General features: G+C 37.8%; 1 protein-coding gene across 1 annotated transcript in view; it reads right to left on the bottom strand.

The window, feature by feature from the left end:
* CEP170 (centrosomal protein 170) overlaps positions 1-23382 on the bottom strand; it is a 135544-nt gene that overhangs the window by 81157 nt on the left and 31005 nt on the right. Inside the window, exons 2-3 of the mRNA XM_068985944.1 lie at positions 16409-16554; positions 6636-6725 (exon numbers count right to left, since the gene is read on the bottom strand). Of these exons, the coding sequence (XP_068842045.1) occupies positions 6636-6725; positions 16409-16513 (195 nt within the window). The 5' untranslated portion in view covers positions 16514-16554. The remainder of the gene's footprint in view (positions 1-6635; positions 6726-16408; positions 16555-23382) is intronic.

Raw genomic sequence — 23382 nt, 5'->3', positions numbered from 1 at the left:
GAGTTGGACACGACTGAAGGGACTTACAACGCACACACACGTCTCATTTTTTAATAAAAGTTCTAGTCGTTCTCTCATCTTTTAATTCTTACTTGTGTAAACTATCTGTAAAAAGACTCAAAGGGTCCACTGGACACAAGATGGTAAATGGTGACGATTATTTTTCCTGACAAACTAGAAGTTAGTTAAAGACCTAGAATCCACTTGATTTATAAAACACAGAACAATGTTATACTTAACTGCCTGGAATGTGGACATTGTATAAGTGCCCAATGCTTTCCTTTGATATGCTGAAACTAAAAATTACTCTTTCTGTTTGAATCTCATTTTTCCTGTTCTTTATTTTACTGGATTTGAGATGGCCATCATACCTTGCTTGAGAAGGTTCCCTCCACAATGAATAAGTTTGGAATGTTAGAAAGTAAAATACATAAAGGGGTTGTGTTATTATGATCATATTCTCAAATTCCTTTCCATAGCTGGCACTTTGTAGTATGTCACAGAATACCTGTTTCTAAGTCTACCAAAAACAAACAAACAAACAAAAATAGAAGCTGCAATCTTATTCCTGACATAAGGAGATAGCAGAATACTGCTAAACTCAAGATTACATATTAGTATGATTTATGAATAATCCTAAACAATAAGCTTCTAACATGTTTCACAGAAAGGAGGAAAAGTTAATTCAAAGAAAACTCAAAGGTTCCGGCATTTATAAACTCTAATTTCAGGCTCATTTCCAATATGCACATTTTAGAGTGTTTTAAGAATTATATTTTGAGTTAACCAACATATTCTATATTAATTACAAAAGAGAAAAGCTGAGGAGCATGATGAAGGAGAAAAGAATAAAAGAAAATATTAATTAACAGATGTCTGATATGCAGAAGATACACAGTATAAGAGAAATGCCTCAGCTCTAAACCAATTTTATTTAAAACCATCTCATCCTAAAATACCATATTTACTTAAAAGACCTAAGATGACCTATAAGATCTGCTCAAAGCTCACTGCTTAACTCTCTTAAATATTAAACATTTATTGTTTTTGACAAATGTACTAGGAACTTTCCGAGATTAAAAAACATAATTTTAACATGCTAGCATTTATGACAGAAATATTCCCTAAGGTCTAAAAAAGGCTGAGGAAATATGAGCCAGACACCAAGTTTCATCTCACAAAACGTAACTGAGAACACCTGGGGAGCAAAAAGTCTTCTGATGGTTTAAAATTATAAAAGGGGAGAAAATTTCAAAGAGCAAAAGGAAAAAAAATCATTTATATAAATCAACTATGAAGCATTTTAACAAATTAGATATGGAAAGAAAAACAGGTTTTATTTCTTATGCCAACATCATTTGATCATACCTCTACCTGGTAGGCAGGACAGGTGAGGACAACGAGGCACACAGCATGAAGTAACAATCAAGATTTGAGTTCAGAAGTAGAACTACTGGGATTCAAAATCAGGTCTCTGAACTACAAATCCCACATTCACTGCACATCAAGAAAGCTTGGGTGATCAAGCCAAGTCAACTCCCCAAACTCCGCCATCCAAACCACTACCCTTAGAGAAGCCAACTGAACCAGATAAACATGTTTAATTTAAATGCGAATGTATTACATAACTGACAGTATGAAATCATATCATGACCAGGTACTGCAGTAATGCTCTGGGAAATCTGAAGGAAGCGGCCAGCAGCACAACACCTCAATCATGTCGCCAGCGAGTAAGGTGTCCTCTTCCTCCCTAACTACTTTCCTACTTGCTCATTCTGTGCTATACTGGTCTGATGTCGCGGCATATACAGGGTGAAAGAGGACACAGCAAGGGCTGGAACACAGGGAGCTGAGGCAGAATGGGACGGGAGTGGTATGGCAAAAGCCAATGGTGGCTATCAGAGGTGCAGGTGCTCCAGAGCACTGAGGAAGCAGCAAGAACTGGAGGCAAACAAGGGCTCTCACAGAAAAGAGAAGCCTCAAGGAGCTTGCAGGGAAATAGCTATCAAATTGCCAACATCCACTGGATCATGGAAAAAGCAAGAGAGTTCCAGAAAAACATCTATTTCTGCTTTATTGACTATGCCAAAGCCTTTGACTGTGTGGATCACAACAAACTGTGGAAAATTCTGAAAGAGATGGGAATACCAGACCACCTGACCTACCTCTTGAGAAATCTGTATGCAGGCCAGGAAGCAACAGTTAGAACTGGACATGGAACAACAGACTGGTTCCAAATAGGAAAAGGAGTACGTCGAGGCTGTATATTGTCACCCTGCTTATTTAACTTATATGCAGAGTACATCATGAGAAACGCTGGGCTGGAAGAAACACAAGCTGGAATCAAGATTGCCGGGAGAAATATCAATAACCTCAGATATGCAGATGACACCACCCTTATGGCAAAAAGTGAAGAGGAGCTAAAAAGCCTCTTGATGAAAGTAAAAGAGGAGAGTGAAAAAGTTGGCTTAAAGCTCAACATTCAGAAAATGAAGATCATGGCATCTGGTCCCATCACTCCATGGGAAACAGATGGAGAAACAGTGGAGACAGTGTCAGACTTTATTTTGGGGGGCTCCAAAATCACTGCAGATGGTGATTGCAGCCATGAAATTAAAAGACGCTTACTCCTTGGAAGAAAAGTTATGACCAACCTAGATAGCACATTCAAAAGCAGAGACATTACTTTGCCAACTAAGGTCCCTCTAGTCAAGGCTATGGTTTTTCCAGTGGTCATGTATGGATGTGAGAGTTGGACTGTGAAGAAGGCTGAGCGCCGAAGAATTGATGCTTTTGAACTGCGGTGTTGGAGAAGACTCTTGAGAGTCCCTTGGACTGCAAGGAGATCCAACCCGCCCATTCTGAAGGAGATCAGCCCTGGGATTTCTTTGGAAGGAATGATGCTAAAGCTGAAACTCCAGTACTTTGGCTACCTCATGCGAACAGTTGACTCACTGGAAAAGACTTTGATGCTGGGAGGGATTGGGGGCAGGAGGAGAAGGGGATGACAGAGGATAAGATGGCTGGATGGCATCACTGACTCAATGGATGCTATTCTGAGTGAACTCCGGGAGTTGGTGATGGACAGGGAGGCCTGGCATGCTGCGATTCATGGGGTCGCAAAGAGTCGGACATGACTGAGCGACTGAACTGAACTGAACTGAACATAAGCTACAGAAGCAGTTCCAGCTTCCTCAAGCGGAACAGCCTCATTTCTGGTAGTAATAACATTAAGTGTGGACCTAGGTAACTTGGAAGTGTATTTTAGGGTAGGGTGTAAGGAAGTAGAAGTGAAAGTAGTCACAGGTAGTTATTTATGAATTAAGCTGATAGTGCTTTAAAAAAAAATTAACTGCATATGTATTCACTAAAAAGTAGGTAGCCTACAGGATGCCAAACTTGTTTTAACTGCTTTTCTTATCATAACAACAGTAACTAACACTTGTGTATGTGTGTGTGTATGCTCAGTCATGTCCAACTCTTTGTGACCCCATGGACTGGAGCCTACCAGGCTCCTCTGTCCATGGGATTCTGCAGGCAAGAATACTGGAGTGGGTTGCTATTTTCTCCTCCAGAGGACTGTCCTAACTCAGGGATAGAATTCGCCGTCTCCTGCATTGGCAGGCAGATTCTTTACCACTGAATCACTGGGGAACTCCAGTAACTAACACTTACTGAATGCTTATTACATACTGTTCTAGGTGTTTAAAACTATTAACTTATTCACAGCAAACTGAGAGGAGTACCACTTTACTACTTCTATTTTTTAAAGATTGAGGAACAGAAAAATTAAGTGACATGTCCAGCATTACACCACTAGTGAGAATTCAAGCTGGGCTCATACCACTACACTGCGCCTTCTCCGAAATTCCTACTTTTAACCTGATGCTCAAATTTCTAGAATTCTATGAATGTTAAGTTGCCTAGGTCCATACTTAACGTTATTACTACCATAAATGAAGCTGTTCTGCCTGAGGAAGCTGGAACTGTTTCTGTAGCTTATGTTAGTGGGCTGTTTCCCTGCAAGCTCCTTGAGGCTTCTCTTTTCTATGAGAGCCCTTCTTTGCCTCCAATTCTTCCTGCTTCCTCCGTGCTCTGAAGCACCTGTACCTCTGATAGCCAAGTTTCTATGAATAAAATGCATGACAGCTGGTAGTTCACAGACTTTGGCTACCTTAGTCCATTCTGGGATATTTCCTAGGCTATTCATTAGGGTAACAGTGCATTTATTATTTGTGTAATGTTTTAAAGTTCTCTAACAGACACATACTCATATATATCGTCACATTTAATCTTCACAACACTACTATAAAGCAAGAATTATGGTGTCACTATTCTAAAAATGAAGTCAGGTAACTAAATTTTGTGTTGAGTCTTCACATTCATAAACTTCAACTCATTCAGTTCCTTTGCCCAGTCGTGTCTGACTCTTTGTGACCTCGTGAACCACAACTCACTGCATTTGCACAACTCTGAATATATATGAGGAAATGGAATTTCAGAGGGTTTAAGTAATTTGTTCAACGTTATAATGCTCATAAGTTACAGACTGAGATTCAAATCTAGGTCCTGATTTCAAGTTCAAAAGGAAGATGTTACTCTCTATGAGTTACTGTATTTCAGAAAATTACTGAGTACAATCAAATTACAAGAAAGGTCAGCCTTGTAAACTTAGAAGTTAATATTTCACCTGATTTTTTATAACCTACATCAATAATTTTTATATTTGGTCACAATGTTTTAAAAGACTAAAACACGAATGTAATTCTCACTTATTATTTTCCAAGATATAATGTAAAGACACCTAAGATGAGTGCTCTGGTCAAGGTGAAATTTTCTAGTTTTAAAAGCAGAATATAACATTTTTAAAACATTCCACATATGGAAGTGGATTAAACATTTCTCTATAAAGTCTTTCATATAGAAAATTCATTCAATTCCATTCAAAAAGATTTACTGGGTTCAGGCACTGTACAGAGCCTTGTGCGAGGCACTGTGGTGTGTTTACCGAAGCAAAAGGCCCATGAACTGTTCAGAAGAACACAAAGTCTAGCACGGCGGCAGATGTTCACACGTAGATTATTAAACCTTGCATAAGCAAGGCTGATAAAGCACCTAAGACAGAGATTAAAACAGAAGTCTGTAGCTGTGGACAAGGAAGAGAATAACTGTAAACAGCACCTCAGAATCCAAATTGCGTACTTACATGCCCCGTGTTAGAACAATTTCTACCTCATCTGCCTATTTCCTCTGTCTTAATCATTCAACATGTTAACTACATCAACGACTTAATATTCTTCAATACCTTTTTTTGCTGCCTTCAGGAGGATGTGGAATGTATGGTAAAAACCACCACAATATTGTAAAGTAATCTGCCTCCAATTAAAATTTAAAAAGAAAGAAAGAAAATACGACATACGACAAGGTACATGCAAGAATGACTAGGCTGCAGAAAATCCAACAAATTATTTGCAGAAGGAGACAGCATCGTAGGAAAACTACTATTTTGGAGGCATGGTAAGGAAAATGTGATGGAGCATAAATCTGGAAAAGTGGGTGATGCCGAATATGAGGTGTTTCAGTTCAAACACGAGGAATTAACACTTAATTATTTATGTGTCATAGGAAACAAAGAAAGGTGTGAATAAAACTAAGAGAAAAATATGCTTCCAAAAATGTATCTCAATGAATAAACATAAAAGTCCTTCAGGAGCAGGCCAATTCAGAAAAGAAAAAAAAGTACCATATTTGCCAAATTTCTGCATATTTTTCCACATAATGTTTAATGGTATATTTTGAAAAGCACCAAAAAAGTACCAATTAGAAGAAGTATAGACACATTTAATTCTGTGAAATTCTTTTAGAGAATTTCAAAGCACAGATCTCAACAAAATTATATTTTTGCTACTAAAGCCATGAGAAAACTGAGAAGAAATAAGATAAATTATTCAACATCTCAGCATTCTCTTACTCTGTAGCTACTTACATTCTGCCAATGTGGAAAAATCAACTGAAGGATTAGGGGAAAAAATTCACTGTAATAACACAAAAATTTTCAATGTAGGAGTGCAAAGAAGCAATAACAGACACTAGAGTTTAGACAACACACCACACTTGTTAAGGTAAATGAATGTGTTTCACTTCTTTTTACTCTAACATAGAAGATTCTTCAACGATCTAACACTAAACCATATTTGCATCTTTCTTCTTTCGCCCAAAGTTAACCCACAACACGCATGACGATTATGTCTCTCAAAGACTGCTTTTCTGAATTCTTACTATCATGACTTACCACTCTTTTCTCACACATAAATTCAAGTTATTCAGTAAAGACAAGCCTTCCTCTTACTTCCTTCAAGAAGCCTTTTTTTTTTTTTAAACCATTAGATAATAACAACCAACAACCATCTGAATTCCTTTAAGTATTAACCACCAAGAGGGTTTCTTGGGAACATAAGCCACATTCATATTCTAGCATAAGGTCCTCAAAGTGCTATGTACCTAGTAAGCACTTAAAAGCAGGTGCATACTAAAGAAGAGGAAATAAAACACAAACAGGATTTTGTGTTTTTATCTGTCTTCTTACATTATTAAACAAAAAATCAAATAAGACAAAAAGCAAACTCTTAACTTACCCCATTTAGACTGCCCAAATCTTTCACCAAATGTTCATCAGTAGAGGCATCATAATTGATTACAGCATGTTGCTTATCCACACTACGAGACTGAAAGAAAAAATTTTAAGTTAAAAAAATAAACGCAAGAAAATGCCAAGATAAATAACCAAAACAATGATTTTTGGCTAAATACTTTAATAAGATTGTAAATATAGGAAAATACCAAAGTAAAACTAGATTAAATGAGATTTAAACTGTTACTATCCAATAGAAATTTGGCATCACTTTTCAGAGGAAAGCTGCCACAATTTTAAGACATTCTTTTCTACCAAACTCACACATTCTACTTTTGAGAATTTAAATCAGCTGACTGTTGAATGTATCAAATGACCATACTTTTTAAAAAATAATATGAAACTCTTAAATGGAAATCATGTACAACTTCATGTGTTATGTACCTCACTGCAAGAAAAATCACCATACAGGATTTTCATCTTTCATGTGATATGTTCCTGAATATAAAAGTATCCTCCCTTAGAATATGGGTTCTAAAACTCATGGGAGAGTTCTAAGAAAGAGAAAGTTAAAAAAAATAAAAGGAATTAGAATGGCAAACAGATTTATGAAAATTGCTCTTGAGTCTCTTTTAAAGTACACACACACACTCTTTCTCTTAGATCTTAGTGAGTTATCTATAGATGAAAGTAACTCAGAGATGAACTATAAGCCTTTGGAAATTTGCACCCAAAGGAAATAACAGTACAGCCACATGAAGAAATAATGAGAACCACTGAATATGAACTCAACAACCATTTACTACTGGGTTATTGTTTTCCTTGGAATATTGAAAGCAAAGGAACCATCCAAAATGGGGAGGAGGTATCATTTTCAGTTTTCAGTCCAGCATGTACAAGTCACTGACACAATGGACATAGGTTTGAGTGGGCTCCGGGAGTTGTGATGGACAGGGAAGCCTGGCATGCTGCAGTCCATGGGGTTGCAAAGAGTCAGACACAACTGAGCAACTGAACTGATGTACAGAGTTTGGAAGTCATTAAGTCTAACCGCTTATATCAATTCTGATCTCTAATCCTAGTGGCTTAAAGCAGCAGTCCCCAACTTTTCTGGCACCAGGAACTGGTTTTGTGAAAGATAGTTTTTCCATGATCAGAGGGAGACTGTGGTTTCAGGACGATTCAAGGGCACTCATTTCTTGTGTTAATGTTAATCTGTATTTGCAGCCACTCCCCACTGGAGCTAGAGCTAGCATCACTGCCTGGGTTCCACCCCAGATCATCAGGCATTAGATTCTCAAAAGGAGAACACACTCTATTACAGATCCCTCACACGCACAGTTCACAGTAGGGTTCCAGCTCCTATAAGAATCTAATGCTGCCACTGATTTGACAGGAGGTGGAGCTCAGGTAGTTAACACCAGCGATAGGAAGCATCTGTAAATACGGATAAAGGTTCGCTGGCCTGCCACTCACCTCCTCCAATGTGGCCGGGTTCCTAGAAGGCCATGGACTGGTAGCGGTCTGTGGTCTGGGAGTTAAGGACCCCTGGTTTAAAGTACAGATTCTGGAGTCAAAAAGAACTGGTTGCCAATTGCCTATTGTGGAACCTTGGTAAAATTACTCATCTTTGTATTAATCATACTATCAAAAGGTTCACCTAGCTCATATTTTTGTGTGTGTGTGATGACTAAACACATGGGAGACATTTGTAAAGGCAATACTGCCCTGCTTGAAAACTCCTCAATCCTCTTACTGGCTAAGTTAAAATACACCAAATCTTTAATACAGTACACAGGGCCTGCCAAGATCTGGTGTCTTCTAATGCCTAAGGCTTACTCTCTCTAAATGCTTCTGTTCACATCCTATATACAAACTACAAGAACTATTAAAAACAGATACTGAATGCCATTCTATCTTCAATGCCACACACTCAACCACATTCTAACTTTCCAGAAACCACTTATTCATCTTTTCAGATAATTCAGCTCAAGCCATCTCCTCTAGAAGTCTTTCCAGATTCCTCATTCCCACATTTTCTCACAGGCAGAAGTGACCAACTTTTGTGTATCCCACACCAACTCCCATCACTGTCTTGTGTTATATGTACTTATTTACATACACATCTCCTTCTACTAGAGCTACACCCTAAGGACAGAGAGACCCCATCTGTATACACAATGATACCTCAGCACTCAGCATGTGTGCTGAGTCGGCTTCAGTCATGTCCAACTATGTGCGACCCCAAGGATTGTAGCCTTCCAGGCTCCTCTGTCTATGGGATTCTTCAGGCAAGAATACTAGAGTAGGTTGCCATTCTCTTCTCCAAAGGATCTTTCTGACTCAGGGATTGAACCCAGGTCACCTGATTCTTTACTGTCTGAACCACCAGGGAAACACCAGAATGCAGCGTAGGGCCTACCTAGAATATGTTTTAAAAGGTTTGCTGGAAAGAAAATCCACGCTATTTGGCCAATCTCATTTCATAATGATGGAGGTAGAGAAGTTTTCTTATATATAAAATTTATAAAGTATAGAAGTTACAGGTGCTTCCCTGGTGTCTCAGAGGTTAAAGCGTCTGCCTGAAATGCAGGAGACCTTGGCTCGATCCCTGGGTCAGAAAGATCCCCTGGAGAAGGAAACAGCAACCCACTCCAGTATTCTTGCCTGGAGAATCCCATGGATGGAGAAGCCTGGTGGGCTACAGTCCATGGGGTCGCAAAGAGTCGGACATGACTGAGCGACTTCACTTCAACTTCATAGAAGTTACAAAGTGCAGGCCAAATTTTAAGAAGCCGACAAACAAGATGGCTTGAAACAACACAACCAAACCAAAACAAAACAATTCTGGCTCTCAGATAATTATAAAACTAGAAAATTTTGGAAAATAAGAGTATCAAGATGAGGCAATAATACTTTTCTTAAAAAGAAATACTTCCTTTCATGCAATAAACAAATAAGAAAAAGCCTGCCATTGAATAAAGTCAAAACATAAAAAACAATTTCAGGCCAGGCACAACAAAAAAGCATCAGAGACTCACACTGACTAATCTGTAACTAAAAACTAACATATGAAATGGTACAAATGACTACTCGATATATGTCATACATGCTTTGGGTACGAAACAGCTATTGATCCACATTATTATTTTTCTCACTAAAATCTAAGACAGCAAAAAAGACAGAGAAATATATGGAAAACATACTAAGAAAAAACTAAAAAGAGAAAAGACTGACACTGTATGTCACCATCACTTAAAAAATTAAAAACATATTGTAGTTGAAAGATTCTTTAAACATTCAGTTGCATTTTTTAAATCACAGTAATAGTGATTTATCCTTTGCTATCCTTTGCTCCAAAGAATAGATGAAAATGAGTAAACTATGAGCTTCAAAATATAATTCATCATTAATACATCATACAAAATTATTAAACAGTGAATCAAATATAATTTTATTATATTTACTACTATGCATTGGAAAAAATGTTTAATTAATATGATGATGATTCTCCAAACAGAGAAAACTTCATGCATTTGGGGCAATTAAAAAATTTTATGAAGATAAAAATCAGAATTTTGAAAACTCTTTTCAAAAGGCAACTCATTTGCATACAGAGGAATCTAATATATTACAATAAAACCCAGTCACTAAATCTTTCTACATCTTAATTTTATCATTTGCAAAGTGGAGGTAATTACATCTTTCAAAAATTGCTGAGGAACAACTGAAACAACATAAATGAATAATGATAACAAGAGAAAGTATTATTCAACGGCATAGTGCTTTTAACAGTAATACTGTCTGTCACTCAAAGCAAAGCAAATATAATCTTTGTCCTTAATTATACTTTATACCTTGCATTCATGGCTCTTTAAGATTTGTTTTACATACCATGTCTTAGGGAACATAGTATAATCATCCTTCAAGACAAACAAGCACAGCAAATTAATTTGTTAAAGGCTTCCAAGATTAAGTGGTAGAAACAGAATTGTTCATTTCAAAATCACCTACTCATTAATATCCAAGCACACTTTCTTCACAAGGACCACATGTTTTACACTACCTTTTTTGGAGTGAGATGAACCCCCCCCCCCCACCCGCCGAAAAACAAACCAACCAAACAAACATTTTTTTGGTCATAATTAACAACAACAACAACAAAAGTAACTGTAACCAAACAGATCATATGACCTCATGGGATCATTTGGTCCCTTTTGCAGGTTTTAAGCTACGTTGTCATCAAAGTATTGTTGCGAGTAAATCTAATTACAGGTAAGAAACTGCTGCAAACTATCTAGCAGAGATTCTAAAACCTAGCAACTAACCAGTTATTTCCTGTAGGTTAAAAATGAAGGGTTTTTAAACCATAAATGCTAATCAGGCTAACAAAATGTTAAAAGATCTTTTACTCATTAAAAAGCAATCAAATAGTACTACTTTTATTTCTAACAATTTCAATTATCAAACCAACTGATCTAACCAATGCAGAACCATTTAATTTATGTAATATCTTAAGATGAAAACATAACTTCATAAACTCAAGAGCTCTCATTTTCCAATACAAATATAGTTCATATTTATATACTTGCAAGTATTCACTTTTCAAAAGTATAAGCCATGTATGAGCTTAGTTCACTTTTCAGAAATAATATAAAAAAATAAGTTTTAAATAATCCATTTATTTTACTAATATACTATGAAAGATTAAATCACTTCAAAACTAAACACAATTTGTAAAAATACTTGTTCTTAGTTTCATACACAAGATGTGTCTCTCTGTACTAAGAAGTTCCATTAATTTGTAGCACTGATTCTGATTACCAGATAACCATTATGCTGATCAACTCATGGGCTTTTTTCAGAGAATACACTGTGTCTAGCTCAGTGCTAAAAAGGGTATGCTCCCATTAGATAAAAGGCATAAGTATGTATCTTTAGAGGTGGAGTCTGAGGAATAGGTAAAAACTGGGTTTTTTCTCACTTGATCACTGAGTTTTCTCATCAACTTTATAGTTTTAAAATAAAGCATACATTTCCAAAATAGCCATGAGTAGAAGAGGTGTCCACATTAGACACGTTCTGCTGCTGCTGCTGCTAAGTCGCTTCAGTCGGGTCCGACTCTGTGCGACCCTAGAGACGGCAGCCCAACAGGCTTCCCCGTCCCTGGGATTCTCCAGGCAAGAACACTGGAGTGGGTTGCCATTTCCTTCTCCAATGCATGAAAATGAAAAGTGAAAGTGAAGTTGCTCAGTCATGCCCGAGTCTTAGCAACCCCATGGACTGAAGCCTACCAGGCTCCTCCATCCATGGGATTTTCCAGGCAAGAGTACTGGAGTGGGGTGCCACTGCCTTCTTCATTAGACACGGTGATGAACTTTAAATACATCTGTTGATTTTTTACTTCTTACACTGGTAAAATTGCTTTCAGCTCTTTAAATAATATTGATTTTGTTTTAAATTTATTATACAGGCATTGTTTCAATTATAATACCTGAATCAAATCAAAGATATTTTAAAATTTTGTTGCCACTGATTTATTTACTGTGGTAAAATATACGTAACATGTCATCTATCATTTTAAACTTTTTAAGAGTATGATTCAGTGGCATTAATTAAACTTACAATGTTGTGCAAACATCACTGTTGCATGATACTGGATTCTAAAACCTCTTCATCACCCCAAACAGAACTCTGTTACTGTAAAGCAGTAACTCCCAAGTCTCCTTCCCCTAGCCACTGGTAATCACCAATCTACTCTGCATCTCTGTGAATTTGCCTGTTTTAGATATTTCGTATCTAGAATATATACTTACAGATGTGCATTTTTTTTCCTTTTTATTTTGGCTACACTAGGTCTTTGTTGCTGTACTCAGGCCTTCTCTAGTTGCGGAAAGCGGGGCTACTCTCTAGCTCTGGGGCGTGGGATTCTCCTGGCAGTGGCTCCTCTTGTGAACACAGGCTATAGGGAACTTGGGCTTCAGTGGTTCTGGTGCATGTGCTTGACAGTTGTGGGTGGGGACTCCAGGACACAGACTCAGTCACTGTAGCACATGGGCTTAGCTGCCCCATGGCATGTGGAATCATCCTGGATTAGGGGTCAAACTCCTGTTTCAGGCATCACAAGGTGGGCTCTTAACCACTGACCACCACAGAGAAGTCCCTTGATTTGCTTTTTTTAATGACAAATGATGTTAAGCATCTTTCACATGCTTATCAGCCATATTTATATCTTCTTTGGAGAAATGTGTCTTTTGTCCACTTTTTTAAAGGGGGTTATTTGTGTATCTGCTGTTGAGTTGTAGGAGTTCTTTACATACTTTGGATATTAAATTCTTATAAGATATCCAAGGTTTTATAAATATTTTCTCCCATTCTATGAGTTGTCCTTTCACTCTCTTGATAGTATCCTTAGATGCACAAGGTTTTCATTTTGATGAAGTTCAATTTATCTACTTTCTGCTTTCTCTGTTTGTACTACTGGTATCATGAATCTACTGCCAAATCCAAGGTCATAAAGATTTATCCCTATGATTTATTCTAAAGGTTTTATGGCTTTAGCTTTTATATTCAGGTCATTGATCCATTTTGAGTTAATTTTTATATATGTTGTGAAGTAGGGGACCAAACTCACTTTTTTTTAAATGTGGAAGTACAGTTGTCCCAGTTTTATCTGCTGGAAAGACCATTCTTTACTGAACGGACTTGGCTCCCTTCTCAAACACCCAGTATCCTCGGGCTGCCACAACAAAGTACCATAAATTGGTTGGTAGAATCAGTTAAAAATAATACAAGTTTCTTCTCTCAAAGTTCTGGACTCCGGAAGTCCAAATTCAAGGAGTTGGTAGGACTCTGTTTACTCTAAAACTTTCAGGGAAGAATCTTCCCTTGTCTCTTCCAGTTTCTCATAACCCATGTTTCCTGAGCTTCTGGCAGCGTATCTCCAATCTCTGCTTCTATTTTTACAAGGCTGTCTTCTCTCTGGGTCTGTCTTTTCCTCATCTGATGACACCAGTTATACTGGCTTAGAATCCACCCTTATAACTCCATCTTGAAAGACCCTATTTCCAAATAACATCACATTCGTAAGTATGGGGTATTAAGACTTTTATACATCTTTTGGGGGACCACAATTCAAAACTTAACAGCCATAGGTATATGGGCTTATTTCTGAACTCTCCATTCTGTTCCATTTGTCTGTATGTCTACCCTTATTCCAGTATTGCTAGCTTTATAATAAATCTGAAACTTGAGAAGCGTGAGTCATTCAACTTTATTCTTCTTTTTGAAGGTTGCTTTGCCACTTTTAAATTTTGCCAACGTTGCCAAACTATTTAGGAACAAATACTCTTTAATCCATCTTTATTATGTGTTCCATTTTCCTGATTCTTTATAGGCCTAATAATTTTTTACTGGTTACCAGATACTGGGAATTTTACCTTTTTGGATGATGTATATTTCTATATTCCTATAAATATTCTTGAACTTTGCTCTGAGACCCAGCTAAATTACTTTTTTTAAAAAGTGACCCTTTTGTTTTTAATATTTTTAGATAAGAGTAGAACTCAGACTAACATTAATTATTTCCCCAATACAGAGGGGTAGAGACCAATGCCCTGTGAATTATGAGGATCTCCAATCTGGCTGTTAGAAATAGAAATCATTTCTAACCCTGTTAGTGCCAACTACTGTTAACTCTAAACTTTTTGAGTTTTGTTTCCCCTGCCCTTGGGGAGTTTCTTCACACGTGTGTGCTGATCAGTACTCAATCACATGTGTGTGCGTTTAGTCGCTCAGTCCTGTCTGATTTGTGACCCTTTGGACTGCAGTCTACCAGGCTCCTCTATCCATGGAATTTCTCAGGCAAGAATACTGGAGTGGGTTGCCATTTCTTCCTCCAGGGGATCTTCCTGACCCAGGGAATGAACCTACATCTCCTGTGTCTCCTGTACTGCAGGCGGATTCTTCACCCACTGAGCCATCAGAGAAGTCCCACTCAATCACACACTCAAGGGTAATTCTCTGCAGAGTTCTTTCTCTGAGTGGCTCTTTCCTCTCTGATACCGGATCGCGCCTTGGTCTCCTTGGACTCTCAGTTTCCTCCCTCCACCTGACTAACTGTCAGATAACCTACATTTGTTACACGTAAACCAAGACACAGACACCTCACCAGTCATGTCTTTTAATCTTATCTCCATGTAAGTGTAAGAAGAGATTTATCCTGTAAGTTCCTAAACAGTGATTCCCATATTTCTTAAGATATTGCTATGCTGGTTCAAGACAAATGCCACATAGAAACAACCTCTTCCACTCTCTAAAGAATGAGTTCTACCCAATTTGAACCTTAAGTATGTTTCAGTTACAAGTGGCCTATATCCAAACAGAATCATTACTGCCTTCTTCTTAGTTGCTAGTCTCACCATTCCATCGCACTGAGAAGCCCAGAAAATCTTTGTACTATTCTATTTCTCTCACTGAATTTGTTTAATTAAGGTATCATTAAACATGTAATTCATATAGCTCTATAGTGCCTTTACTTTTACTGTCTCAAAACTATAAAATAAGTTCTTAAAGTAAAAATGTATACATAAAAATGTATATAAATATATGCAAATCTGACTTTTCTGGGGATAATGAAGGTTTTCTCAGTCTCAGCACTACTTATATTTTTGAGCAAATAATTTTTTGTTGTGTGTGTTCAGTGGTAACAGAGGAGGTATGAAGAAGTATTTCATATACTGTAGGATGTTTAGCAAACCCCCTTGACCTTTGCCTACTGAATGTCAGTAGCAATCACTTCCAATCCTCCACCATGCACGACAATCAAAATGTCTCCAAATATTGCAAATATCTTTTGGAAAAGTTAGGAGAGGCAGGATCATCCCAATTGAGAACCACTGGGCTAACACAATAAACATCTCAATTCTAGGCACTTGTTTACAGTTTTTAATCAATAAAAGCAGGGAGAGCAATTGGATAAGACTTTATTCTAGACTGTCAGGATCTATTAAACTAACAAAGTTCTCAAAAACTTGGGGATCATTTTTGCTAATTACTTTGCTCAAAAATATCTTAAAAATGTGTTTGAAAAGTAACTGCTTTAAAATGGGGCTTCCCAAGTGTCACAGTGGTAAAGAATCTGTCTGCCAATGCAGGAGACCTAAGAGACATGTTTTTGATTCCTGCCTCGGGAAGATCCCTTGGAAAAGGAAATGGCAACCCACTCCAGTATTCTTGCCCGGAAAATTTCCATGGACAGAGGAGTCTGGTGGGCTATAGTCTATGGGGTTGCAGAGTTGGGACATGACTGAGCATGCGCACACCTTTAAAAATAATTCAGTTTTAAATACCAATAATCTGCATGCTCAAACTACTAGAAGATATAATGAATAAACATGAATATCTCTAAAAGAAACAGATTACTTCCAGTATCAATCAACTACCCAGGAATAAAATTCAGTTTTACTTCACGCTATGCTAATTTTATGAATTAGTACACTTACATGGAGATAAAATTATCACTTGCGTGTTAAGAGTGCATAATGTGAAACTTCTTAAAAATAAAAGTTCTCACTTTTTAATATATAATCTCCAAGACTTAGAACTTATTTTTAAATGGTACAAGAGGAAGAAAATTAAACTAGTAGCTAGAGTTTAAAGAGGGAGAGTTGGAAAGTTCAAAGTTCAAAGTAAAGTAGTGTTGCTGTTCAAAGGAGTAGAAAAATACTTCATAACAATTTCAGGTTTTGAGTAGACATAGAAGGTGGATGCAATTACCTGCAACATGAGCTCACAGTCATCTCTTCCAACAAAAATCATTTCTCGTGGCAGCCTGTGGCGAGTGCCTCCACTGCTCACCAAAAACCAGGATGTTAAGCTCATTTTCTGTTTAGCTTCTAAGTCTTTGGGAAAGCTACGTCATCCTGAAGAGAGAGATTTAGAAAAGCACACATTCAGATATTTTTGATTTCGGTATCTATTCACCAAACCCTGTAAGTAGGCCTTGGAATAGAACTGCACTCAACATTTACACCTGACTAAATAAATAGACAGTCCACAGTTCCCAGGAAGAAAACATATCTAATATATTCTCAGAAGTCCACAAACTCCAATAAGAGGTCAGTTTAAAAAAACAACAACAACAGTCAATTAGGCAGTAAACTAGTAACATTTATCATACGTCTGAAAGGCTTTGAGCACAGCCTATAAAGGTCTACAATTCTCAAGTAAATGATCACATTTGTATAATGTTAACCTCAGTAAATGCTAGCAATATTACAATATTATACAAATAAGTGTCTAAATTACAAATGATTTGAGAAAGACAGACTCAATTCAAATGAATATATTTGATAACTAAGAGCTAACAAGGGACAACAAAGAAACTGCTTCACTATCAGTGTAGACCATTCAATGCTCTTTCAAAAGTATGCAATTTATGTACTGTACTTTTACCACTCTAATGGCAGAAAGTGAAGAGGAACCAAAAAGCCTCTTGATGAGGGTGAAAGAGGAGAGTGAAAAAGCTGGCTTGAAGCTTAACATTAAAAAACTAAAATGATGGCATCTGGTCCAATCATTTCATAGCAAACAGAAGGGGAAAAAGTAGAAACAGTGACAGATTTTATTTTCTTGGGCTCTGAAATCACTGTGGACAGTGGCTACATCCATGAAATTCAAAGACGTTTGCTCCTTGGAAGGAAAGCTATGACAAACCTGTGCTGTGCTTAGTCGCTCCAACTTTTTGCAACCCCATGGACTGCAGGCCGCCAGGCTCCTCTGTCCATGGGATTCTCCAAGCAAGAATACTGGAGGGGGCTGCCCTCCTCCAGAGGATCTTCCCCCAAAGGGATAAAACCCAGGTCTCCTGTACTGCAGGCAGATTTTTTTTACCATCTGAGCCACCAAAGAAGCCCTAGATAGCATACTAAAAAGCAGAGACATCACTTTGCCAACAAAGGTCCATATAGTAAAAACTATGGTTTATTCCAGTAGTCATGTACAGATGTGAAAGCTGGACCATAAAGAGAAGGTTGAACATCAAAGAATTGATGGTTTTGAATTGTAGTGCTGGAGAAGACTCTTGAGAGTCCCTTGGACTGCAAGATCAAACCAGTCAATCTTAAAGGAAATCAACTCTGAATATTCATTGGAAGGACTGATGCTGAAGCTGAAACTCCAATACTTTGGCCACCTGACGCAAAGAGCTGACTCTTTGGAAAAGAACCTGATGCTGGGAAAGACTAAAGGCAACAGGAGAAGGGGGTGGCGGAGGATGAGATGATTAGACAGCATCACCTACTCAAAGGACATGAGTTTGCGCAAACTCTAAGAGACAGTGGAGGACAAAGCAGCTTGGTATGCTTCAGCCCATGGTGACTGAAAAACAACTTTCTAAACATTTTTCCTAGAGCAGCAGTTCTTAAACTTTTTGTCCTTGAGATTCTTCTACACTCAGGAAAAAAAAAGACCCTAAAGAACATTGTGTGTACATGGATTAGATATATTAATATTTATCATATTAGAAATAAAAATGGAGAAACTGGTATGAATTAATTCATTTTAAAATTACTGATAAATCAATTTTACAGAACAATAGCTAATATTTTATGAAGACTAATTATACTTCCCCCCAAATTAGTGAGAATAATACCATTATACATTTTTTAAAATCAAATCTTTAAGGTCTGATTTAATAGAAGAGTTTCATATCTGCTCTGAATTCAATCTGTTTAACTTAAAATATTTAAAAACTTAACTTCATACTTAATCCCAGATAACTAGTGGGAAATGGTAAATTTAATAGTCTTTCTAAATAACTGAAGACGGTTTTCTTCAATACTACAACAAAACTTCCCAGGTGGTAATTTCTTGAATGTTATTTACAATATGGAATCTGAAACTGCCCATACATTTTTTTTTATTTTATTTTTATTTTTATTTTTTTGCCCATACATTTTAACATGAGAATCCATTTTCTGCTTTGAAGGGATTTTGTAACTTCATGCATTGATCACTTGAAAAACACTGGTTCCCTAAGTTACACAGATCTTCCAAGTGATGATACATTTTACTATTTAAAAATATCACATTTGTTTAATATCATCATTCATCTCATCAGAAAAGTCTTTAAGTTCCAGGCAGTTGTGAAGCAGCAGAATCAAGTTCCTAAAAATCTAATTTTCTCTTGAAAGCCTAATTTTCCTGTTAAAAACCACTTAATTCTTCTCCTTGAAGTGACAGGTTTATACTGTCTACCAGATACTCAAGTCTGCAAAACCGTAATTTGTCTGCCAGTCATTATTTCAAGTAAAACTAGTGTTCTGTGAAACAACTCGCTAGTTCAGCTCACAACTCAAACAATAACACAAATGCTTTTCTTGGGACAACCATGGCACTTGGTACACAGAAAAAAAGTGCTTTATGTGTAGTTCCATTTAGTCACACAGAACATTAAAAAGATGATGATTCAAAGGTCAAGATTTATTAGACTTGATATTTTTTAACACTTTATCCAGGACTTTCTTTAGTGAAACTGGCTTTTTTTTTTCTTACTTTCCAGTGCATGGCAGTGAAGAATATGACTGCTATTAGCACAGTAGGATGCCAATGCCTTCACTAAGGAAGTAGCAGCCTTAGCCAGCATTGTTTTTCATATCAGTTCAAAGGTCCATACAATAAAAAAGGCAAATAATGCTTTGATAATATTAAGAAAACAGTTTTGACTTCACGACCCTTGAAATGGTTTCAGGGACTCCCAGAGGCCTATTGACTGAGCTTCAGTAACTACTGTCTTGGAGATGTGACTATGTCATTAAGAGCATAAATTTCAGAGTCAGACACTCCTGGTTCTACAGTTATTTCTGCATGACCTTGGGCAAGTTACTTACTCCGTGTCCCTTAGTTTCCTCTTGCGTAAAATTGAAACAAGGATAGTGTCTACACGACAGCTTTTTTCTTATGGATCAAAGACTACTACTTATAAATATTTTTCCTGTGAAATGATACATTCTCGTATGATTTCAGTTCAGTTCAGTCGTTCAGTCGTGTCCGACTCTTTGTGACCCCATGAATCGCAGCACGCCAGGCCTCCCTGTCCAACACCAACTCCCAGAGTTCACTCAGATTCACGATTTAATGAGCAGCAAACCTTGTGGCTCAGCTGGTAAAGAATCCGCCTACAATGAGGGAGACCTGGTTCGATCCCTGGGTTGGGAAGATTCCCTGCAGAAGGGAAAGGCAACCCACTCTAGTATTCTGACCTGTACAGTCCATGGGGTCGCAAAGAGTTGGACCCAACTGAGTGACTTTCACTTTCACTTTATACCACAAAACAATGAAATGAAACATTCTGCAATAAGAAACGCATCTATATATTAAAAGAAAATCCTTTAAAATGTGGACTTTTATGTTAAAGTAAAAACCTTGTTATGTTATGAATTTGTCTACACATACATGAAACCATGCATTTCATCAAAATAAGCAAATAATTTTCTGCAAAGTGAAAACTATTAAGTCCTATTCTCCTTTGAGTTTATTAAATTAATATGGTCAATTTCTGTGGATTCTTAAACCTTCCATTCCCCTAACTCCTTGATGCAGATGTTGCTGGTAGTCTTCTATTCATCTGTCTGCATGCGTGCAAGCTCAGCTGTCAAGTTGTGGCCAACTCTTGGTGACTCCATGAACTGTAGCCCTCAGGACCCTCTGTCCATGGAATTTCCCAGGCAAGAATACCAGAGTGGGCTGCCATTTCCTTCTCCAAGAGATCTTGCTGATCCAGGTATCACACCTGCATCTCCTGCATTGGCAGGCAGGTTCTTTACCACTGAGCCAGCAGGAAGCATTCATCTGTGTACTTCCTCTCAAAATGGTTTTTAGCATTTCATATGTCAAGTGTTAGTCACTAGTCGTGTCCAACTCTTGTGACTTCATAGACTGTACCCCACCAGGCTCCTTGGTCCATGGGATTTTCCAGGCAAGAACACTGGAGTGGGTTGCCATTCCTTTCTCAAGGGGATGTTCCCAACCCAAGGACTGAACCTCGGTCTCCTGAATTGAAGGCAGATTCTCTACTGCCTGAGCCACTGGGGAAGCCCAGGTAAGTACATAACTATATAAAATAAAATTTTATATAAATCTGAAAAACTCAGCAGTGGCCACAGGATTGCAAAAGGTCAGCTTTCATTTCAATCCCAAAGAAGAGTAATGCCAAAGAATGTCCAAACTACCGCACAATCACGTTCATTTCACATGCTAGCAAGGTAACACCCAAAATCCTTCAAGCCAGGCTTCAACAGAATGTGAAAAAGAACTTCCAGGTGTACAAGCTGGATTTAGAAAAGGCAGAGGAACTAGAGATCAAATTGCCAGCATCAACTGGGTCATAGAAAAAGCAAGGGAATTCCAGAAAAACATCTACTTCTGCTTCATTGACTATGCAAAAGACTTTGGCTGTGTGGATCACAACAAACTACGGAAAATTCTTAAAGAGATGGGACTACCAGGCCATCTAACCTGCCTCTTGAGAAATATGTATGCAGGTCAAGAAGCAACAGTTAGAACTGGACATGGAACAATGGACTGGTTCAAAATTGGGAACAAGTACTTCAAGCAGGGTGTATATTGTTACCCTGCTTTATTTAACTTATATGCAGAGTACATCATGCATAATGCCAGGCTGAATACAGCACAAGCTGGAAATAAGATTGCCAGGAGAAATATCAATAACCTCAGATATGCAGATGACACCACCCTTATAGCAGAAAGCGAAGAGGAACTAAAGAGCCTCTTGGTAAAGGTGAAAGGAGAGAGTGAAAAAGCTGGCTTAAACCATGACATTCAGAAAAAGAAGGTTATGGCATCTGGTCCTATCAATTCATGGCAAATAGGTGGGGAACCAATGGCAACAGTGACAGACTTCTTTCTTGGGCTCCAAAATCACTGCACACAGTGACTGCAGCCATGAAATTAAAAGATGCTCACTCCTTGGAAGAAAAGCTACGGCAAACCTAGATAGTGTATTAAAAAGCAGAAACACTACTTTGCTGACAAAAGTCTGTACAATCAAATCTATGGTTTTTCCAGTAGTCGTGTATAGATGTGATCAGTTCAGTTCGGTTCAGTTGCTCAGTCATGTCCGACTCTTTGTGACCTCATGGACGGCAGCACGCCAGGCTTTCCTGTCCATCACCAACTCCTGAAGCTTACTCAAACTCATGTCCATCAAGTTGGTGATGCCATAAACCATCTCATCCTTTGTCATCCCCTTCTCTTCCTGCCTTCAATCCTTTCCAGCAGCAAGGTCTTTTTCAACGAGTCAGTTCTTCTCATCAGCTGGCCAAAGTATAGCAGCTTCAGCTTCAGCATCAGTCCTTTCAATGAATATTCAGGATTGATTTCCTTTAGGATGGACTGACTGATCTCCTTGCAGTCCAAGGGACTCTCAAGAGTCTTTTCCAACACCACAGTTCAAAACCATCAATTCTTTAGTGCTCTCTTGTTTATGATCCAGCTCTCACATCCATACATGACTACTGGGAAAACCGTAGCTTTGACTAGACAGACCTTCATCAACAAAGTAATGTCTCTGCTTTTTAAATATGCTGTTTACATTGATCACAGTTTTTCTTCCAAGGAGCAAGCGTCTTTTCATTTCATAGCTGCAGTCACCATCTGCAGTGATTTTGGAGCCCAATAAAATAAAGTCTCTCCTATTTCCATTGTTTCTCCATCTATTTGCCATGAAGTGATGGGACCAGATGCCATGATCTTTGTTTTTTGAATGTTGAGCTTTAAGCCAGCTTTGTCACTCTCCTCTTTCACTTTCATCAAGAGGCTCTTTAGTTCCTCTTCACTTTCTACCATAAGGGTGGTGTCATCTGCATATCTGAGGTTATTGATATTTCTCCCAGCAATCTTGATTCCATCTTGTGCCTCTCATACACCATAGCATTTCTCATTATATACTCTGCATATAAGTTAAATAAGCAGAGTTACTACAATATACAGCCTTGACATACTCCTTTACCAATTTTGAACTAGTCCATTGTTCCATGTCTGGTTTTAACTGTTGATGCTTGACCTGCATACATATTTCTCAGGAGGCAGGTATGGTGGTCTGGTATCAGCCAGACCCATTATCAGATCCACCCATTATCAAAATACATGAACCAAACAATATCATACATTGCATATCTTTCATGTCAATGCTCTAAAATTACTCACTTAAAGAAACATTTTAGGGAAAAATTATGGTAATATAAAATGCCTTGTAACTTATTCATAAAATGAAAAATACTACAACCTTTAATTCATACACATTTCAATTCTGAAGAGTCCATTTAATGGATCACTGATTAAACTTCCTGAAACACTTTCTCAAAGCACAGTCTTTAGGTCATACTGGAAATCTAAAGACTCAATAGTATGGAGGACCACTGACCTTCACAAAGATTATAGTCCCAGACCTTTTTACATACTCAAGTGCAACCATAAACTATAACCTTTGCTCTATGACTTTGCAATTCCTCCAATTAAAGGTGGTGATAAGGATAGAATAGGATAGATACACAGGTACTTATTGAAGTCCCAGCAAAGGACTACAGACAGAGAGGGAAACCTAGGAAACTTTGGGAGACCACTGTACGTTAATGATCGCTCAAGAAAGCTACTGGAACATCATGGGAGGAAGCAGCCTTACTTCACTATAAAGCCATAAATAAAAGCACAAGATGTGCCCCAGGCCATCA

Source organism: Capricornis sumatraensis, chromosome 14 (genome assembly GCF_032405125.1).
Source record: "Capricornis sumatraensis isolate serow.1 chromosome 14, serow.2, whole genome shotgun sequence".
Taxonomy (NCBI): domain Eukaryota; kingdom Metazoa; phylum Chordata; class Mammalia; order Artiodactyla; family Bovidae; genus Capricornis; species Capricornis sumatraensis.
The sequence above is the reverse complement of the archived record's forward strand: the minus strand, read 5'-3'. Positions and strand labels throughout refer to the sequence as shown.